Source organism: Monodon monoceros, unplaced genomic scaffold (genome assembly GCF_005190385.1).
Source record: "Monodon monoceros isolate NGI ecotype Baffin Bay Population unplaced genomic scaffold, NGI_Narwhal_1 Super_Scaffold_12, whole genome shotgun sequence".
In the NCBI taxonomy this organism is placed as follows: Eukaryota; Metazoa; Chordata; class Mammalia; order Artiodactyla; family Monodontidae; genus Monodon; species Monodon monoceros.
This window is the reverse complement of record NW_021703768.1, coordinates 146,939,297-146,959,988: the sequence shown is the minus strand read 5'-3', so window position 1 is coordinate 146,959,988 and position 20,692 is coordinate 146,939,297. Positions and strand designations below refer to the sequence as shown.

Sequence of the window (20,692 nt, the reverse complement as noted above, 5' to 3'; positions counted from 1 at the left end):
CATCCCTTTTGTTACAAGGCCTGTGAAGCCTTTTAGAGACTGCATAGACCTTTATGTAACATTTGGTCTCTGTCATTGACATTGTTGTGAGCTGACTTAAGCCGATTTGATCTATCGCTGTCAGCCTTATCTTGGTAGAAATTGGTAGTTTCCAATAGGTAAAGATAGAGGAAGGCTGTAGATGTCCCCAAACCTAGCTACCAGCTAGGAAGAAACTCTCTGCTCTACCAGACCTGTCATAAAGTTACAGTATTTAACATAGTATGGTGTTGGCACAACGACAGACAACTATTGGAACAAAATAGAGAAACAGACCTGTGTGTATTTGGACACTTTGATACTAACAAAAGCAGCTTTGTAGATCATTGAGGAAAGGTAGGATTCCTCGGTAAATGGGTATCCGTATTGGAAAAAACAAAAAAGATAACTAACCCCTGCCTTGCACACACATGGAATCCTTTCCAAGTACATTGAAGACCTAAATGTAAGAGGTAATTATAAAAGGTTTTAGAAGATAAAAATAGGAAAATAGCTTCATAATCTCTAGGTATAGAGGGACTTCTAAAGACACAAAAAGTACCAAGCATAAAAAGATTGATTTATTTGACTACAGTAAATTTAAGGACTTCTGTTCATCAAAAGACACAATGAAAATGAGACTCGGGCTTCCCTGGTGGCAAAGTGGTTGAGAGTCCGCCTGCCGATGCAGGGGACGCGGGTTCGTGCCCCGGTCCGGGAGGATCCCACATGCGGCTGGGCCCGTGAGCCACGGCCACTGAGCCTGCGCGTCCGGAGCCTGTGCTCCACAACGGGAGAGGCCACAACAGTGAGAGGCCCGCGTACCGCAAAAAAAAAAAAAAAGAAAAAAAGAAAACGAGACTCAGCCAAATCCTGCCACACATACAAGCATTTGTTATCAAGCAGCTCCCTAAACAGACTCTCAAGTTGTTCTATAAACTCAGTGAAATACCAGCTGTCTTGTCTGACACCGCTTTGCATGAAAGTTTCCTTAAGACAGATGCAATGGTATCCTAGTGGCAGGATCAGCTAATCCTAACCATGGTCTGACAGTAAAATCTTCAAGAAGAGGTAGAACACAGAGGGTTCAGAATCCTAGAACCAGGGTACCATGAAGAAGGATGTATAATGCTGGGCTCGCCGTGTTCTGTTCATGCAAGGGCCACCCCTCATTTCACCAGTGAAGAAAATTGTTTCTAACAACTGTTATGCTAGTAAATAGAGGCTATAGTGTTGGTCAGAGGTGAAGATAGCTGAAGCCCCAAAGTAGCCTTTTCTCAAATGAGAACTTGTGATTAGAGTCTCCTACTTGCTGAAGTGTTCATTCCCGATGAGGGTACTTCAGATATTAACTCACCATTATTAGAGTGTAGGTTAAATCTAACACACACACACACATACACACACACACACACACACACACACACACACCTATGAACATGTGAGTGTGTATGCCCATGCTGTATGTAGTATTTTATTTTTTTATTTTTTATTTTATTGAAGTATAGTTGATTTACAATGTTGTGTTAATTTCTGCTGTACAGCAAAGTGACTCAGTTATATATATATATATATTTTTCATATTCTTTTCCATTATGGTTTATCATAGGGTATTGCATATAGTTCCCTGTGCTATACAGTAGGACCTTGTTGTTTATCCATCCTGTATATAATAGCTTGCATCTGCTAATCCCAAACTCCCAATACTTCCCTCCCCCACCCCCTCTGCTGTGCTGTAGTATTGGGTTGACCAAAAAGTTCATTTGGGTTTTTCCGTAACATCTTACCAAACAAACATTTTGGCCAACCCTAATGTTTTAAAGTAAACTCTATAGGCAGTATAACAGTAGTGTTTACCAAACTCCAGTCCCTTGAGACCTCCCCTGAAGATTTTTACCATATTCTACTACCTATATTATTGTTAATATTTTTCTTTATATTAATTCACTTTTTTAACCTCTTTAAAAATATATATTTTAGAGAAAATTTTATATCACAACCATAATGTGAAACTGGTATCACATACCCTAAAAGTAAAAATAAAAACGGTGATGCAACAGCAACAAAAACTGTTTTTAAATCTAGCCAGCTTCTGTTGCTTACTACCAGAGGAAGCTCTGCAGAGCCTGGTCACGCTCGCGGGAAGCAAGTTGGGGAAGCTCTTTCTTCTAGGAATTTTATAGTTTCAGGTCTTATGTTTAAGGCTTTAATCCATTTTGAGTTGATTTTTGTGTATGGTATAAGATAAGGGCCCAATTTCATTCTTTTGCATATGGATATCCAGTTTTCCCAGCACCATTTGTTGAAGAAGCTGTCCTCTCCCCGCCGTGTATTCTTGGCACCTTTGTTGAGGATCAGTTAACCATATGCGTGGATTTATTTCAGGGCTCTTGGCAATGATCTCATGGATATGACACGAAAATCACAGGCAACAAAAACAAAAATAAAGAAGTGGGAATACATCAAACTAAAAAGCTTCTGCACAGCAAAATAAATAATCTATAGAGTGAAAAGGCAAACTACAAAATGGGAGCAAATATTTGCAAATCACATATCTGATAAGGGGTTAATCCCCAAAATATCAATATGTAAGGAACTTATGCATCTCAGTAGCAAAAAGAGCTAATACCCCAATTTTTAAATGGGCCAAAGGCTTGAATAGACATTTCTCCAGAGAAGATACACAAATAACCAACAGGTATATGAAAAGTTGCTCAGTGTCGCGAATCATCAGGGAAACGCAAACCAAAACCACAATATGATATCACCTCACATCTGTCAGCATGGCTAGTATCAAAAACAATAACATGAAGTAAGTCAGAAAGAGAGAAACAAATACTGTATGCTAACACATATATATGGAATCTAAAAAAAAGTGGTTCTGATGGACCTAGGGGCAGGACAGGCATAAAGACTCAGACGTAGAGAATGGACTTGAGGACACGGGGAGGGGGAAGGGTAAGCTGGGACGAAGTGAGAGAGTGGCATGGACATATATACACTACCAAACGTAAGGTAGATAGCTAGTGGGAAGCAGCCGCATAGCACAGGGAGATCAGCTCGGTGCTTTGTGACCACCTAGAGGGGTGGCATAGGGAAGGTGGGAGGGAGACGCAAGAGGGAGGGGATATGGGGATATATGTATACATATAACTGATTCACTTTGTTATACAGCAGAAACTAATACAATGTTGTAAAGCAATTATACTCCAATAAAGATGTAAAAAAAAAAACCAAAACAAGACAACAAGTGTTGGTGAGGATATAGAGAAACTGGAAGTCTTGCACACTATGGGAATGCAAAATGCAGCCACTATGAAAAACAGTATGCAGGTTCCTCAAAAAATTAAAAATAGAACTACCATATAGTCAAGCAATCCTATTTCTGGATATTTGTCCAAAGGAATTGCAATCAGGATTTGGAAGAGGTATTAGCACTCCCGTGTTCATTGCAGCACTATTTACAATAGCCAAGATGTAGAATCAACCTAAATGTGGCCTGTACATACAATAGCATACTATTCAGCCTTTAAAAAGAAGAAGTTCGGCAATACGCAACAACGTGGATAAACCTTAAGGACGTTATGCTAGTCACAGAAAGATCAAATACTGTATGCTTCCACTGACACGAGTTACCTAAAATCGTCAAATTCATAGAATCAGAGAGTGAAATGGTGGTTGCCAGGGGCTGGGGGGAGGGGAAAATGAGGAGTTTCTAATCAACAGGCATGAAGTTTCAGTCAAGCAAGAAGGAATCAGCTCTAAAGGTCTGCTGTACAATGGCCAACAGTACTGCGCTATGCACTTAAAATTCTGTTGAAGACACAAACTCTCTGCTGTGCTGAGTCTTTGTTGTTGCGCGTGGGCTTTCTCTAGTTGCGGTGAGTGGGGGCTACTTTCTTGCAGCGCGCGGGCTTCTCACTGCGGTGTCTTCTTTTGTTGCAGAGCACAGGCTCTAGGCGCGCGGGCTCAGCAGTTGTGGCACACGGGCTTAGTTGCTCCGTGGCATTTGGGATCTTCCCAGACCAGGGCTCGAACCTGTGTCCCCTGCATTGGCAGGTGGATTCTTAACCACTGTGCCACCAGGGAAGTCCCACAGCACACTATTGTACTTGGTACAGTTCAGAGAGCCAGGGGGTTAACTGAATGTTTATCAAGCAGCTAGTATATGATGGAAACCTTACAGCCACTTGCTCACTTGTTCTGTAGCACAACCCTCCAGGATGGGTGTTAGTTATTTCCATTTTACAGATGAGCAGACTGAGGCTCAGAGGTGATAGGACATGGCTAGAGCCAGAACCAGGAGCTGGATCTGTCTGACCTTTCATTATCACACAGGCAAGCAGGACTTGCCCTCCTCACCTCTCCTCTTACCTCTGCATCGAGCAGCCAAATCTGTTCAAAGGGCCAGGATTCCATGTGGAACAGAACCAGAGTTTTCTTGGAACTGCGGTTCTTTGTCATACTGACCAAACATGAGACAATTCTGGGGTATTTCAGAAGCAGAACTATTGCTGTGCCCCAGGTCATGTTTTTGCTGTTAGCCTGTCGTTCCAAAATGAAAGGGGCAAATATCAAAGCATTTGGTGCTGCCTTTTATGAGTAGCTTGGCTTTGTATTATGCTTTGGGTGTTTGGTTTGGCTTTTACCTCCTAGGATTTGCTCAAAACCTAAAGAGAACTTGGCACTGTCGGGAGGTTTCCATGGGCCTCATTGTCCCTTCCGCACTGGTCCATTCGGGGTTTCTGCCCATTTCAGCAGAGAGGCCCCCTGTAGGCAGAAACCATGGCCACCTCAGGGCTTACCCAGGGCCACGTGGCCACGGCCAGGCCTCTTCCTCACATCATTTATCCAGCAGATACTTTCAACCAGGCATCAGGGTCCTCCCAGCACTGTCAAGGCATGTGGGAAGGTGCAGGAGGAAATCCTCTGGATTTGGGGTAGAGGAGCTGGAGTCGCTGGGGGGGCTCAAGTCCTAGTCACTTCCCCAGAACCTCTGTTTCACCATCTCTAAAGTGGGCCAGCCCTTTCAGGGTGACATGACATGATGCAGACGAACACATTTTGGGAGCCATCAAGTGCTGAGCCAACATAAGGGAATGTCGTGTTTGCAGTCTGGGGGGAACCGCAAGATTTCTGCCCACGAAGCAGCCAGGACACACCACGGTCCAGCACATAATCAGCCCCTTCATTATGTGGTTCCAACTGCAAGAGCTGCAGGATTTCAGAGGAAAGAGCGACCCACAGGGAACCCCAAGACAGCAGGAAAATGAATACTCGCTGCTCCAAACCAGAAAGAGAAGGGGGTCAGAAATGGGAAGTGGGATGTATCCACTCTCTCCCTCTTGGGCTCTCTGCCTCTGGCCTGGAAAAGGCTGGTCCCTGGGGATTTGCTACAGAGCAGGAGATACTTCAAGGCTAATAAAAAAAAATCAGTGAGCCACAAATACCAGGCCCTTAGGTCAGCATCCTTCATCCTATCTTTATCCAGCATAGAAAGTAGACAGTGACCAGGGAAGGCACCCTACTAAAACATGTCCACTTACCTTACAGATTTCCCCACTTTAGTTCTGGGCCAGGTCATACATCAGGAGAGGGGAAGTGGCTTAAAGTCAGAGCCTGACTCAAAGGTCATGTCAGGTCAGGAACCCAAGTGACTACCAAGGGGTGAATGAATAAACAAAATGTGTTGTATACATGGGATGGAATGCTATTCAGCCTTGAAAAGGAAAGACCTTCTGACACATGCTACAATGTGGATGAACCTTGAGGACATAATGCTAAGTGAATCAACCAGTCACTTAGAGGGTAAATACTGTATGATTGCACTTACATGAGGTACCTGGAGTAGGCAAATTCATACACACAGAAAGTGGAATGGTGGTTGGCAGGGGCTGGGGAGGGCTAGTGCAAAGTTGTTGTTTGATGGGTACAGGGTTTTAGTCTTACAAGGTGAGAAGAGTTCTTGGATGGATGGGTAGTGGTGATGGTTCCACAACAGTGTGAACATACTTAATGCCACTGAATTGTACACTTAAAAATGGTGAAGACCGGGGGCTTCCCTGGTGGCGCAGTGGTTAAGAATCCACCTGCCAATGCAGGGAACACGGGTTCGAGCCCTGGTCCGGGAAGATCCCACATGCCGCGGAGCAGCTAAGCCCGTGCACCACAACTACTGAGCCTACACTCTAGAGCCCGTGAACCACAACTACTGAAGCCCGTGTGCCTAGAGCGCATGCTTCACAACAAGAGAAGCCACCACAGCGAGAAGCCTGTGCACTGCAACAAAGAGTAGCCCCCACTCACCGCAACTAGAGAAAGCCCGTGCGCAGCAATGAAGACCCAACACAGCCAAAAATAAATAAATAAATATTTTTTTGAAAAGGTGAAGACAGTAATGATCTATGTGTATTTTACCACAATAAAATTTGTGGTAAAATTTAATTTAAAAATTAAAACTTTTTAAAACTTGGAAAAATAGATCATACAGGTCAAAATACCTCTGAAAGTGTTGTAGAAGGTACCACATTGGAGACCCCCATCTATCTTTCCATTAGTCCATCGTAACCCAATGCTAGGGTTGGAAAATCACTTTGTGAGGGGGTAGCTTTTAGAGGCTTCTTCTACAGAAGATACAAGACATGTCTCTTCCACTCCAGACTCAACACTCAGCATGGCAAGAAGGCATACGAGGGGCACCAGGGAACTGAGCCCTATCTGCGGAGAGAGCAGGGTCCCGCCTCACTCCACAGCACGCCTGTGTTGTTTAAGTTCATGCCTCTGCACCAGCCCTCTCCCTGCACAGTTTATAATAGTGTGCACGAAACAACCCTACTGCGCCCAGATTTGCATCCTCAGAACCTGTGCCAGAGGGGGGCTTACGTAAACATTTGTTAAACTAAGCTCTTTATTCATTTTGGAGCCATGTCTTTGTTTCAAATCCTTTCATAATGGGATGTACCCTATAATTCTGTCCTGTGTCCACAGAAATCGGTGCAGTGCCGGGCATAAAGAAAATGTCTATTGAATCACTGAATGAATACCTGTTAGTAGAGAAACCAGCATAATAAATGCCTGGGCCCACTTCGTGCCCCTCACCACCTCCTCCAGCCCATTGGCAGGGACAGATGAGGCTCCTGTAACTGATGAGCCGAGGGGGCAGATTAACATGGACTTGGGCATTGGGATGTCCCGGGTGTTTCAACCTTTTGTTAATCTAGAAACTTCTAACTTCTACCCAAATCATAAAATAGTCCCTTCACTTTAACACTTCAGATCCATGAGTTGGGACATGCAGACATGTTGGAAATGACCTAAATGTTCACTGTTAAGCAGCTAGTTGAATAAAACATGAGATATCTATCTGATAGACACCAGTATCCAGTAGAAATGGTGATGTAGAAGGATAATGACATGGCATGAAGTTCACAATTTTTATTTTTATTGAAGTGTAGTTGATTTACAATGTTATATTAGTTTCTGGTGTACAGCAAAGTGATTCAGTTATACACATCTCTATTCTTTTTCATATTCTTTTCCATTATGGTTTATTACAAGATATTGAATATCGTTCCCTGTGCTGTACAGTAGAACCTTGTTCACAATTTATTGCTTTGTCTAAATATGTGCATATTATTTGTCCAAATATGCCTGTAATATATATGTGTGTATATATAATGTGTGTGTGTGTGTGTGTGTGTGTGTGATCCCCAAACCAGCAGTGGCAACATCACCAGGGAACTTGCTAGAAATGCACATTCTCAGGCCCCACGCCAGACCTACTGAATCTGAAACTCTGGGAGTAGGGCCCAGCCCCCCAGGTGATCCTGATGCCTGCCCAAGTCTGAGGACTCCTGACTTAATGGCATTCCTGACACCCCTTCCCTTCCTTTGGGCTCACCTGTGTGTCTCTTCTCCAGGCCCTGATCCAGCTGCCCCCCTACATTTCTCAGTGTGATGAGGTGCTGCAGTTCTTTGAAACGAGACCTGAGGACCTGAATCCCCCCAAAGAGTAAGTTGGTTTGTGGATCTCCTTAGAGCATACTCTCACAGCCCTCCTTCCTGCCGGGCCGGCCAGCCCCAGGAGGAATGGGAGGGAAGCTAAGTAAAAATTAAACTAGATTACATCAGTGGAGCCCCTGCCGGGCCTCACTTCATGTAGCCTTCGTAGTGACTGCAGGTAGCCATAGCTGAGCTTACAGGTGAAGGAAGCTGGCTGAGTGCAGTACTGAATTCCCTAATGCCCTGTGTTTACCCACCATACCTGAACAGGGGAGACGGTGAGCCCTTGAGGCAGAGACTGGGTGCCTTGTCCTCAAAGGTAGATGTGCCCAGGACCATCAGGGATTTGAGTGAGTGACTGACTGAGACCTGCTCAAGGTCCCATCGCTAGTGAATGACGGGGCCAGGGTTTGATCTCACTTCTCCCCGCAGTGGACAGGCTGCGCTCCCAGATGCCAGGCAGTGCATCTCCCCAGCCCCGCAGTGCACATCGCACAGAATCTCAATACCACCCGCCTGCTGGCCTTTACACACCAAGAGTTGATGGCACCAACAGCTGTGCCAGCATGAAACACTGACTGATGCATGATGCTTTTTTAAAAGCCCTTTTCGGGGAAAGGCATCATATACGTCTGCAGAAAGAAAGGATCTGTCTAATGGAGAAATCGCAGTGGGGGAGGAGGACACAGACCACAGGTGCTGGGCTGTCCTGAGTCACAGGAGCAAGAGCTGGCAGGGTTAGGGGTCCACTGGGGCCCCGTCAGGAAGGGCCGAGAAGTGCCAGCCAGGCGCTGTTATGGGAGAAGTGTGAACTGGTCCTCTTAGTGCTGAGTGTAACTCACTGCCCAGGACAGCAGTAATGACCCAGGCTTACATCGGTTCAGCATTCACGTGCTAAGCACTTTATGTAGGTTGAGCTAGAAAAACTCATGTTGCTTTCTAGAAGTGAATCTGGTGAACTCACAAAGCTTACTTTTTAAATAGACCTGTAAGGAAAGCAGCAAAGAGCTTTAACACATGAAATCAGGCCATTTATATATATACACGCGGCTACATGCAGAATCAAGTTCGGAGATCACAGAGGGTGAGCTGATCGCTCAGGACTAATGGCTTAACTACCACACAGATGAAACTTTCTACAGTCAACATATTGCAATAAATACCATTTCCTGTGACAAGCACGGAGTAAGTGAATACAGCTTCTCAGAGCCAGCACACAGAAGCATGGGAATGACATTCCGTAAGGGACCACAGTAAATCTTTTGAATCAAAACATCGCAAGGGAACGTCTTGCCAACACATGAATTTTTTTTGAAAAGATACAGAATAAGTGTAAATCTGCTAATGGGCCTGCAGCCCATCCTGGCTAATATTTCTGTTCTTGGTGTCTTTAGCATTTGTGCCTGGTAAACAGTCCCCAGCTTTTATGGACATAATAAGACATGGTGATATATTCTCAAGGGACCTTTGTCTACAGTGCTCCCAGGCAGTCAGGGTTAAACTGCTAACTCAGGCTGGTAGCCCCTGGCTTTGATTCTAATTTCTAGGTGAAGTGAATCAAAGAATATGGAGCTTAACATATTCAGTTTCTACTTCATTCTATCACAAAACTGCCAGGTAGGAGCTGTCGTTCCCATTTTACAGATGAGGAAGTTGAGGTTCAGAATAAGGAAAGAGACTTGCCCAGGGTCACACGGGTTGGAAGAGGCGAGGTGGACCTTCCCCAGGTCTGCCTGAGTCTTCACGTAAGCTCTGTGTGTGTGCCTCCCACAGAAGGGACAACTGGGCTTAAGAGTCTGGGTGAGTTTGGGTTTGCATTTGGGTACATCCAGGTTCAAATCTCGCCTCTACCACTCATGGGCTGTGTAGTCTTGGGCCTCGATTTCACCCCTTGTGAAATGGGAATAGCAGTGAGCCTCACGATTACAGTGATGATGGAATGGCTGCCACAAGTAAAAATTCCAGGCACCTGCCAAGCGCTCAAAAAGTGGTGGCCCATGGTATTTTTCCCTCTCTGGATACCCAACTGTAGGTGTTTTTACTCCCAGAGTTGTTCAAGACGTCCGGTTGATGGACTTTCACAAGGAAGGTTGCTTGGCCACTTTTAAGCCGAGTGGTTCTGGGCAGCCTGTTCCCCACCCTTGCGCCTGTCTCCTGTCTCGTGGTGACATCTAGATTTTCTTCTACCTCGTCTCAGCCTCCCAGAGATCTTAACTTTGGGGAGGATCGTGGACCATTTGGAGAATCTAATAAAAGCTTTCTTTCTGCTCCCGAGAAAAATGCCCCCTGTTTCAGGAGGTCCTCAATTGTGCCAAATCCCATTCAGGGACTTGAGGTTAAGAATCGCCGCCCAGGCGCCCTTCTGAATGTTAATGCTCAGATGTCTTTGGCCTCCTGCCTGGCGAGGGTGGTGAGTGGGTCCCCAGCTCCGAGCAGGCATCAGCCCAACTTATCGACAGAGATGGGAGAGAGCCAGGCCAGGGGCAGCCCGCTGTGCTTGAGAAGAGTCCAGGCACCTTCGTGCAGGAAGGAAGGACACTGGGGAACATAGGGTGGGAGCCAGCCCTCTAGAGGAGCCGGCATGTCAGGGAGGCTGTTTGGGGGCTTTGTCATGCTCTCTGGTGGCCACAGCCCCACGTTCCCTACTTGCTGGCTGGCTTGGGCTTCTAGAAGGAACATAGGACTGGGAATTCTAGACCTGGCGCTGTTCCCGGTCCGGAGCACCAGCATTGTTCATCCATTCAGGAAATAGGTATCGAGGACCTGCTGAATGCCAAGCCCACGGGCTGGGCACGGGGGGACAAAGAGATGACATGGCAGATGCAGTCTGTGCCCACAGGGAGCTTCCAGTCTGCTGGCCAGACAGCCAGCTGTTCCACCCGGGCAGAACAATCCCTTCCCCTCCCCTCCTGCCTCGCTTACTTCATCTGTGAAATGAGACCACGTCATCTGCCCCACCCACATTATGGGGTTATTGGGAGACTGAAATGAAATAATGGTGGGAAAATTAGGACATGCTCAGCAGCTAGTTTTCTGGAGTTTGGGGGCTGAAATCGTGGTGAGCCCCCCTGGGTATTATGCTTGATAATTCAAAAGATAGACCTGTTCCCCAGTTTCCTGGAGTTAGAGTTTTGTTCTTATACTTTTAAGGTAAATCCGTTTCCTCACTTCTTCAATGGGAATAATAGTACAGCCATCCCTCATTACCGGCAGGGGGGTTGGTTCCAGGACCCCCCATGGATACCAAAAGCCACGGATGCTCAAGTCCCTTATATAAAATGGCATAGTGTTTGCACATAACCTACGCACATCCTCCCATATACTTAAAATCATCTCTACGTTACTTATAATACCTGATACAATATAAATGCTCTATAGTTGCCAGGCACACAGCAAATTTAAGTTGTGTTTTTTGGAACTTTCTGGGATTTTTTTCCTGAACATTTTCAATCCGAGGTTGGTTGAATCCATGGATGTGGGACCCACAGTCACTGTGAGGCTTGAATCTATGTGTGTGAAGTGCTGAGCACAGTGCCTGGCGCATAGTAGGTACACAGTTTTCACATCTCCTTGGCTGCCAGGGCCAAGATGCTTGGGTTCTGCGATCTTTTATGAGATGGTAAGAGAGAAGCTAATTGGTCCGTTTGATTGTTGTACATCACTGGAAGAAGTGGGTACCATGTGGAGATGCTTGTTCTCATATGGGAGGACCAGAATCTTTCATCTCAGGCCTTCCAGATGGCTCTCCCTTCCCTCACATCTCTGGGCGAAAACCAGCAAAGACAGGGTCAACCATTCAAGTGTGTTAACTCGCCAAACATTTCCCACAACTGCCACCCACACTGAAAGTCCAGAAAAACAAGCCTAGTTCCTGCCTTTGGGGCCTTAGAGGCCAGTGGACATTTTTTGAGCTTTTTTTTTTTTCCCGGTATGCAGGCCTCTCTCACTGTTGTGGCCTCTCCCGTTGCGGAGCACAGGCTCCGGACGTGCAGGCTCAGCGGCCATGGCTCACGGGCCCAGCCACTCCGCGGCATGTGGGATCCTCCCGGACCGGGGCATGAACCCGCGTCCCCTGCATCGGCAGGCGGACTCTCAACCACTGCGCCACCAGGGAAGCGCTGAGCTATTTTTATTACTGATTTGTACAGGCTGTTTATATAGTAAGGAATTAGCCTTTTCCGTATTTGTGGTAAATATTTGTCCCTTTTATTGTGCATTTATATCTTGTTCCTGGATTTTATGATGTACATAAGTTTTATATTTTTGTGAAGTCAAATCCAGTGACCAATTTTTTAGTTGTGATTTCTTTCATTTGCTTTCAGTCTAAGAAGGACAGTCACCATTCAGACACAAGATAGTTCCCTTAATTTTTTTCTAGTTGATTTATGCTTTGGGTTTTCTTTTAATATTTACTCATTAAATCAATTAGAATTCATTTCAACATTTGGCCTGTGGTGAAAATCTAAAGTTTTTTCCTCTGGTTAGAACCTTTTGACCGGCTAGAAGAAATCTTATTGCTCCATTTATTTAAAAACAAAAAAGACCACACTCTGTAGTGTTTAATGATCGCTTCCCTTTCTTCCTTCAGGAATAATACAAGAGAAAAACAGCACCTGCCCTCAGAGGGGCTTCTATACTGGTGGGAAGGGCCATGTGAGCAGGTGGATACGTGTGGCCTGTGCGCACACAAACACATGCACAAATAGAACATCCACTAAAAATACAAAACACAGCCTAGGCTGTACCCCAAGAAAGCACAAAGTAACAGCTGAGATAAGCTAACCAGCATCCTGCTGAAATAGATGTATTTAGTTCCAAGAGGCTTCCTGGAAGGAAAGGGAAGTTTTCAATCTCTTCGTGTGTTCCCCTCTGTGTGACCTTGGACAAGTGACTTGACTTCTCTGAGCTTCTCTTTCCTCATCAGTAAAGTGGGCATGGCTAACCTTGCTCTCATCTTGGTTAGGCAATATCCTGCTCATAAAGGGTAGTGATAGTGTCAGGCACATGGCAGGTGCTTACCTAGTGATGCCTTCCTGTCCTTAAGCCGGCCTTTGAAGGAAAAGGGAGGGAGGGAAGGAGGGAAGGAAGGAAGCAGGGAGGGAGGGAGGAGGGAAGGAAGGAGAGAGGGAGGGAGGGAAGGAGGGAGGGAGGGAGGAAGGAAGGGGGGAGGGGAGGGAGGGAGGAAGGAGGGAAGGAGGGTGCTGAGAACCCCAAGGGTGGCTTTGGGGCCACAGCAGGCAGCTTCAGCTGGGCCTCAGTTGTTTAGGCAGTAATGAATGGTGAGGGCAGGTGCTCAGTGAGGTTGGTCCCTTGGTCAGGATTCTGATGCTCAGACCTGAGTTAGGGCTTGTGATGGAGACTGGGAGTCTTTCCCAGCAGTTTCTAAGGGAAGAGATGAATGGTGCTCTTAGAGGAGCACCATTTCGCTCCCATTCCTGGGTAAACTTGAGATCACCCTAAGCATGTCGCACAGAAAATAACGTGCCTGCTTGAGCTCACACAAGCTGCTGCTTGAAACCGAGAGCCGCCTGCCGCCCCTCAGCCCCTGCTCCAGCTAGGACAGCGAGACAACTAGCAGGGCTACGCGGTAGTGTGGGAGCTGGGATTTCAGGCATCCCAGACCATGGCTCAGGCCGCAGCCTGGATGGCAACGAGGGAAGAGGGCTTTACATGCAAGTAGACTTAAGAGACCTTTGCTGGTGTGTCCTGGAGCCAGCAGCTAAGAGGCAACTTGCCCCACAGGACAGTCCAGGGTGTGGTCAGGAGAGTGGGCTCCAGCCAGGCTTCCCGGGTTCCAATCCCGGGAGAGATGCCTCACCTCTCTGGCCCTCAGTGTCTCCACGTGCAAAATGGAGTGACCCTTAAGGGTTGAGGTGAGGGTTCTGCGGGCCAGTCCAGGTAGCATTCTGACCAGGACGCTGTCCACAATGAGTGGCAGGAAATGTGAGCTGGGATATTCCACTGTCACCCTCCCCCTCCCCTGCACAGGAGAATGACACTGAGTGTCACTGGGTAATGGCTGGCCCAGCCCAGCCCCTCCTTCCAGACACACAGGAGGGCAGCCCCAAGCTCCAGGGCTTGGCTTAGCTCCCTGCTCCCCCACTTTCGAGGTTACACTGAAAGCATTATTACATGGTGGTTAAAAACCCAGACTCTAAAATCAGACACTGAATAGACATTTCTTCAAAGAAAATACAAAAATGGCCAAGAAGCATATGAAAAGATGCTCAGTGTAGCGTCCTTAGCCATCAGGAAATGCAAGTTCCAACCACAGTGAGATACCACTTCATACCCACTAGCATGGGTAGAATCAAAAAGACAGATAGCAACACGTGTTGAGGATGTGCAGGAACTGGAACCTTCCTATGTTGCTGGTGGGAGTCTACAATGGTGCAGCCACTGTGGAAGACAGCCTGGCAATTCCTCAAGAAGTTAAGCCTAGGGACTCCCCTGGCAGTCCAGTGGTTAGGACTTGACCTTCCAATGCAGGGGATGCAGGTTCGATCCCTGGTCGGGGAGCTAAGATCCCACGTGCCTCGGGGCCAAGAAGCCAAAACATTAAAGCAGAAGCAATATTGTAACAAATTCAATAAAGACTTTTAAAATGGTCCACATCCAAAACAAAAAAATCTTAAAAAAAAAAGTTAAGCCTAGAGTTACCATATTACCTAACAATTCCATTCCTACATCTGTAATCAAGAGAAATAAAAATATATGTCCATACAAAAACTTGTGTACAAAGTTCATAAAAGCATTATTCATAATAGCCAAAAAGTGGAAACAACCCAAATGCCCATTGGTTGATGAACAGATAAAGCGTGGTTTATCCACACAGTGGGATATTATTCAGCCATAAAATGGAATGAACACTGATATGTGCTACAACCTGGACGACCCTTGAAAACATGTCACATGAAAGAAACCAGTCACAAGAAGCCACCTATTATATGGGTCCATTCATATTAAATGTCCAGAATAGACAAATCCTTAGAGATAGCAAGCATATTAATAGTTGTCCAGGGCTGGAAGGAATGGAAATGAAGAGGAACTGCTAAGGGGTACAGGGTTTCTTTTGAGAGTGATGAAAATTTTCTGGAATTTGCTGATGGCAGTAGTTGCACAACTTTTTGAATATACTAAAAAACAGTTAATTCTACACTTTAAAAGGATTAAATTTATGGTATATGAATTATATTTCAATTTTTTTAAATGGAGATAGGCCTGGGTTCAGACCCTGGCTGTGCTTCTTGCAAGCTGTGTGACCTCCGGCAAGTTACTTAACTTCTCTGTGCCTCATTTTCCTCATCTGTAAAATGGGCACCAAGAGAGTACTTATTTCCTGTGGTTATTATGAGTATTAAATGAGTGAACTAAAAGTGCCTAGCAGGGTCCTAGCACAGGGTAATAACATTTATTAGGAATTTTGTAGTATTAGCTAATGTTACTGCTGCCACAATATCTATCTCAACCCAACCATCCTATCACCTCCCTATCACCTCCCTTTACTTTTTATAACATCGGAAAGCTTTTTATTAACGGGATAATTTACTTAAAAGTATGTTGTAAAACCTGATTTGTAACATTTTGTTCATAATGCAATTGTGTGTATAAACTCTGACGTGGTTGACAAGTGTATGGGAGCGATTACTCATTCTGTATGGATTCTAGCCCATAATAGTGTCCTCTGTGTCACCGTGAGGGAGATGTGCAGGGTTCACTGCTAGCCAGATGTCTCCCTGGTTTTAGTGTATTCCACTCACCACCGAGCGCTTCCTGCTCCAATTGTACAGCTCAGGGCACTGCTCGTAAGTGCAGCAAGGCCTCCACCGTGCCTGATGAGGTGGGCGTCAGGCTCAGTGCAGTGTGAGGTCCTAACTCCTGTTTTCAGACTGCATACCCACCTCTACCCCCTGCCTATCAGCTCCTCCCCAGAGCCCCCTACTCTACAAATAGAGTGGAGATGCTGGTCCCCAGGGCACCAGAGCACTTATCAGGCAAAGGGAGAAAATTAAAAGGAATTCTTTTTTTTTATTTTAAAGAGTCTAGGTCCCTGGGACTGGCTTGGATTTTACACTCATTCACTGGAGATGTTGTGGGATGGAAAATCTCAGTTTTCTAACGGAATAACTCATAGCAATACAGAAAAGATATTGACTCATTACTCTTTCCCACCCCTTTTCTTTCCTGTACAGGGAACATGTTGGGAAAAAGAAATCTGGTAAGAATATTTTCCATTTTCTCCTACTCATTTGATGTTTAGCATACCCCTACTGAGCGATGTCCAGGCCCTGGGCACTACGTGGAGGATACAGTGATGTGGATGGATGGATGGATGGATGGATGGATGGATGGATGGATTCTGAAAGACATTCGGGGCTGAGGGGACGGCGTGCAGGCTGGGAGGTGCAAGCGTACAGTCGATTTGGGCCTGATCCATTTGCCAGCCTCGGCACCAGACCTGGCTCTGTGCTTCCTTCCATCAGCCGCTGATCTGGGCGGTGACAACTGCTCTTGCAGGCAGCTCCCATACTCACTTCACTCTCCCCACAGTCAATTCTCTTCCTTCCATTCCCTGGACAGCAGGACCCTTATGTCAAAAAAGAGAAGGTGAGAATTTGAATATGCACAGGGGAAAGATTTGAGTTCTCACAGGCCTGGGGTTGATAAGCTTAGATTCACAATCGCCCAGCTTTGTCCTCCTGCAACCCAAGAACATCCTGCACATCTGCAAAGGCCCTAGCCCATACCACATCTGGAGCCAATGTGGTCTTCAGAGCTTTCTGGAATTCTAAATTCTTTATCTAGAACTCCAGGAAGTTTGAGGAGGTTGATAAGGATGGGTGGAGAGGAGGCCAAGCAGAGATTCCAAAAGTGGAAAAGGATGCCTTCTCTCGTGGGCCTCAGTTTCATCGTCTGTAAAGTGGGCATAAGGATAGTAATCTACCTTGTAGGAGTATTATAGGATTCATAATAATATGTATAAAGCACTTAGAACAGTGCCTGGCATGTTGTAAGAGACACGTGTTTGTGCTGTTTTTATGCTACTGCTATTAATTCAGAACACACAGGTGTTCTTGTCCAGCATCAGCAACAATTCCAAATTCAACAACTCTGGTCCCTCTACTGCTCCCTGGGTACAAGGCCTGTGGTCAGCTTTATGGGCCCCAAGGCCACTCCTGCAAGGAAGAGTGGAGAGGAATTGGATTTCTTCGCCTCAAGGTATGGCATCTGGAGTGAACTCCAGTCTTTTCCCAACCAGTCTGTTTGCAGCTCTGCTTTCTAGCTTAATAGGTACTGGCTGGAGCCGTGGCATCCTGCTAAAGCTACAAATAGCCCTTGAGCCCTGGGGATAATGATATGTTTCTTAGAAAAGAGCAGAGAGGAGAAGAGAAGCAGACAGTCTTCGTCTGGTCACAGAGTTTCTGGCTTTGAGTGTGCGGAGACTTTCCCGGAGGGGACGGGTGGGAGGGAGAGAGGAAACAGACAGCTCTGGTTTGTGAAAACAAAAGTATTCAGTCAGGACAGGCTTGATGAGGGGACTGGTCTGGAAAAGAGAGAAGAAGCTCTAATTTGTGGTGACCACTGTTACATCATTCACCTGCAATGATGGGGGATGGATTTATTTATAGTTCGACTGGGTGGAAAATAGCATCTTTCTTCATTCAGACTAAGAACCCATGCTGGGACTTGCCTTATTTTTTTTATCTGACCTTTGAACACTTCCTTTATGTTAGAACAAGCCTCCTTGATTAAATTGAAAAAGGATTTAAGGTTGACAGCCCAAGCCCTGAAATTTCTGTGTGAGAATTCTGAGTTGACGAAGGCTTATCTCGCTCCAGAATTTCCCTGTTGTGGCTGACTGCCTGGCTGGTTCCTGCAGACTTTGGCTAATGTGGTCTCAAATCCTGCCCATTCTGCAGGAAAAAAATCTTCCCACCAAAATTTCACAGATCGTGTGATTATTTAAGGAGCACCTTTTCTTCCTGATTTTTCTACCCTTTGCTTATTGAAATATTCTCTTGTTTACTGGCTCTTTCAGCAAGACTGGCAGTATAGTGAATTTCTAGGAAGAAAGGCCTATTTTATCATTACTCATCATTTTAAAAATTCTGTGGTAGATGAGGAACTTTACCTTCGGGGAATATTTTATGTTTGTTTGGGGTTTTTTTGTTTTTTGGCCACACTGCCTGGAATGCGGGATCTTACTTCCCCGACCAGTGATCGAACCTGAGACCCCGGCAGTGGAAGTGCGGAGTTTTAACCACTGGACCACCAGGGAAGTCCCATGAATACTTCATAGCACTTCCTTAATGATAAAATCACCCTTACACTGTCAAAGCTCCTCCTTTCTCCTGGACTTTTCCTTCCCTCTTATTCCCTGATGGACCACAAGAATGACATTTCTCATCTAGGAATACTTTGATTTCACACTTGTAGCTCCTAGAACTTAGTTCTACCTGCATCAACTTTTAGCTACTGCAATTACTATGCATTATAGAGCCTGGTTGCAGTATCACACTCCACCAGTAGGTGTCTCCACCTAACACCTAAATGGTCTGTGTAGTCTAGTTTGAGACTCCTAGTAGATCAAATGAATGGTGTTTTGATAAGTTGAGTGCTCTGGATAAAATGAAGGCAGCCTGCCCTGGAAGAACTGGTCCTGAAAAGGCAACTCCGTGCACTCTTTTCTGAGCCACTTAATGGCAGGAAACTAGTCTAAAAGCTACTGTTGGACTTCCCTGGTGGCTCAGTGGTTAAGAGTCCGCCCTCCCAATGCAGGTGGCCTGGGTTCCATCCCTGGTCAGGGAACTAGATCCCACATGCATGCCGCAACTAAGAGTTTGCATGCCACAACTACGGAGCCAGCAAGCTGCAACTAAGGAGCCCGCGAGCCACAACTAAGGAGGCCGCCTGCCACAACTAAGACCTGGCTCAACAAAATAAATAAATATATTTTTTAAAAAATAAACAGTGCTAACACATTCTTATAAAAAGTAAATAAATAGAAATAAAAGCTACTGTCATAGAAGAACAGGAAGGATATGTAAGGCTCAGACCTGGCCCCTGAGCAAGTCTTGGAAGAAGTGCCAGCCCTGAGCCCTGTGCCAGCACCTTATGTGCTCGTGCCAGCCTAGAGTCCTCAACCCTGTTCCCTGCCCTCCTCATTTCCTGGCTTCATGTCTTGTTCGCGGTGAGTCCCCCAGTTCCTTTCCCTGCTCATAGTTAACCCAAGTCAGCTGGCAGCTTGGTTAGGAGAGCTGGTGCAGAAATGAATAGATCAGCCCATTGATCAGAATCCTGGGAATTGTATGTGGTACAACTGGGCCACCATCAGTTGTTAAAACCGGGTAGCAACAATTGAACTTTTTGGACAGAGTAACCTGGCTTAAGTGGACCTTGACTTATCCAAAGTCTCTGTCCCTTCTTACAGGCAAGAAGTAGTCTTTGGTTGCTTGTAAGATAGACAGGTGCCTGCCAGTAACTCAGCACTGTGTGTTCTCAGGAGGAGCCCTGAGCAGTGTAGGGCAGGAAGGGTTTCTAGATGCCTCCATTCATCCTTTGTTCATTCACGCCACAAATGTTCATTGAGCCTCTGTGCTGAGTGAACAAGACAGACACAGTTATTCATTCAATGCTTATTAAGCACCTACTGTGTGCCTGACAGTGTTCTAGGTCCCCGGGAAATGCAAAAGGTGTTCCCACCACGGGAACACCACGTGGGAAGTAACCTCACAGTCTGGTAGAAAAGACAGATACGTAAACAAAATTAAATGTTGTAAGTGCTGTAAGAGAAGGCATTTGAATGTCTCCCTGAGGTTGGAAGTCATTTAAAGCTGTTTTAAAATATTCATTCTTTCATTCAGATATTTATTGAGGCTTTGTAGATGCCATTCAAGTTCTAGTCCAGGGGTTGGCAAATGTTTTTTCTCTAAAGGTCCAGATAGTAAATATTTTAGGCTTTGCAAGCCCCATGCAGACTCGTCACTAATAATAATTTTTTGTTTCCTCTTCCTTTCATTCTCCTTCTTATTCTTCACAAATCTTGAAAAGTATAAAAACACATTCTTAGCTCCCCTTGCACAAAAATGGACCACTTTTGTGACTTCTGAGCAAGCTCTCTGGCTGCAGTATGATGGACGGACTGGAGGGGCAGGATGGAGACCAATCACGGGGTGTCCCGCCTGCACACCCCTGGCCACAAGAAGCCTTTCTCAGATCCTGGTGAAAAGGATGTGGCGTAGTGAGGATGTGGGTGAAGCGAGGTGATGGAGTGCTAGCAAGAAGGTCCTCCCACATCAGACCCATGGCTCTGCGGGAGGGAATCCTGACGGCTGCCACAAGGGGCAGCAGAGATTCCCCACACGTGAACACAGACACCTCCTGGCCCCTCGAACCCACTGCCCGCCTGCCTGGGAGACCTGGGCTGTCTCTGGCCACTAACCCGGGCAGCAGGCTCAGCTTCCAGCCTGACTGTGAAGTGGTTGCTTCTCTCCACTCTCCAGTTCTTTGTCTCCAGTTGAGGCACAGGGAAGCATGGCTACCTGGATGCAGCCCACGTGAGGTTAAAACAGAAGGGCAGATGCATTCCTGGGGTTCTGAGCCCTGAGGCAGATTATATTCTGGGATAAAAACTGTGGACCCCAGTCTCTATGTATTGCATTCACTGGGGAAT

General features: G+C 46.0%; 1 protein-coding gene across 2 annotated transcripts in view; it reads left to right on the top strand.

Annotated features, from left to right (window-relative positions):
* SH3PXD2B (SH3 and PX domains 2B) overlaps positions 1-20,692 on the top strand; it is a 111,919-nt gene that overhangs the window by 56,608 nt on the left and 34,619 nt on the right. For both annotated transcript variants that reach the window (XM_029218050.1, XM_029218049.1), the window contains exons 5-6: positions 7,938-8,029; positions 16,212-16,237. In XM_029218050.1, coding sequence (XP_029073883.1) covers positions 7,938-8,029; positions 16,212-16,237 — 118 coding nt within the window. The remainder of the gene's footprint in view (positions 1-7,937; positions 8,030-16,211; positions 16,238-20,692) is intronic.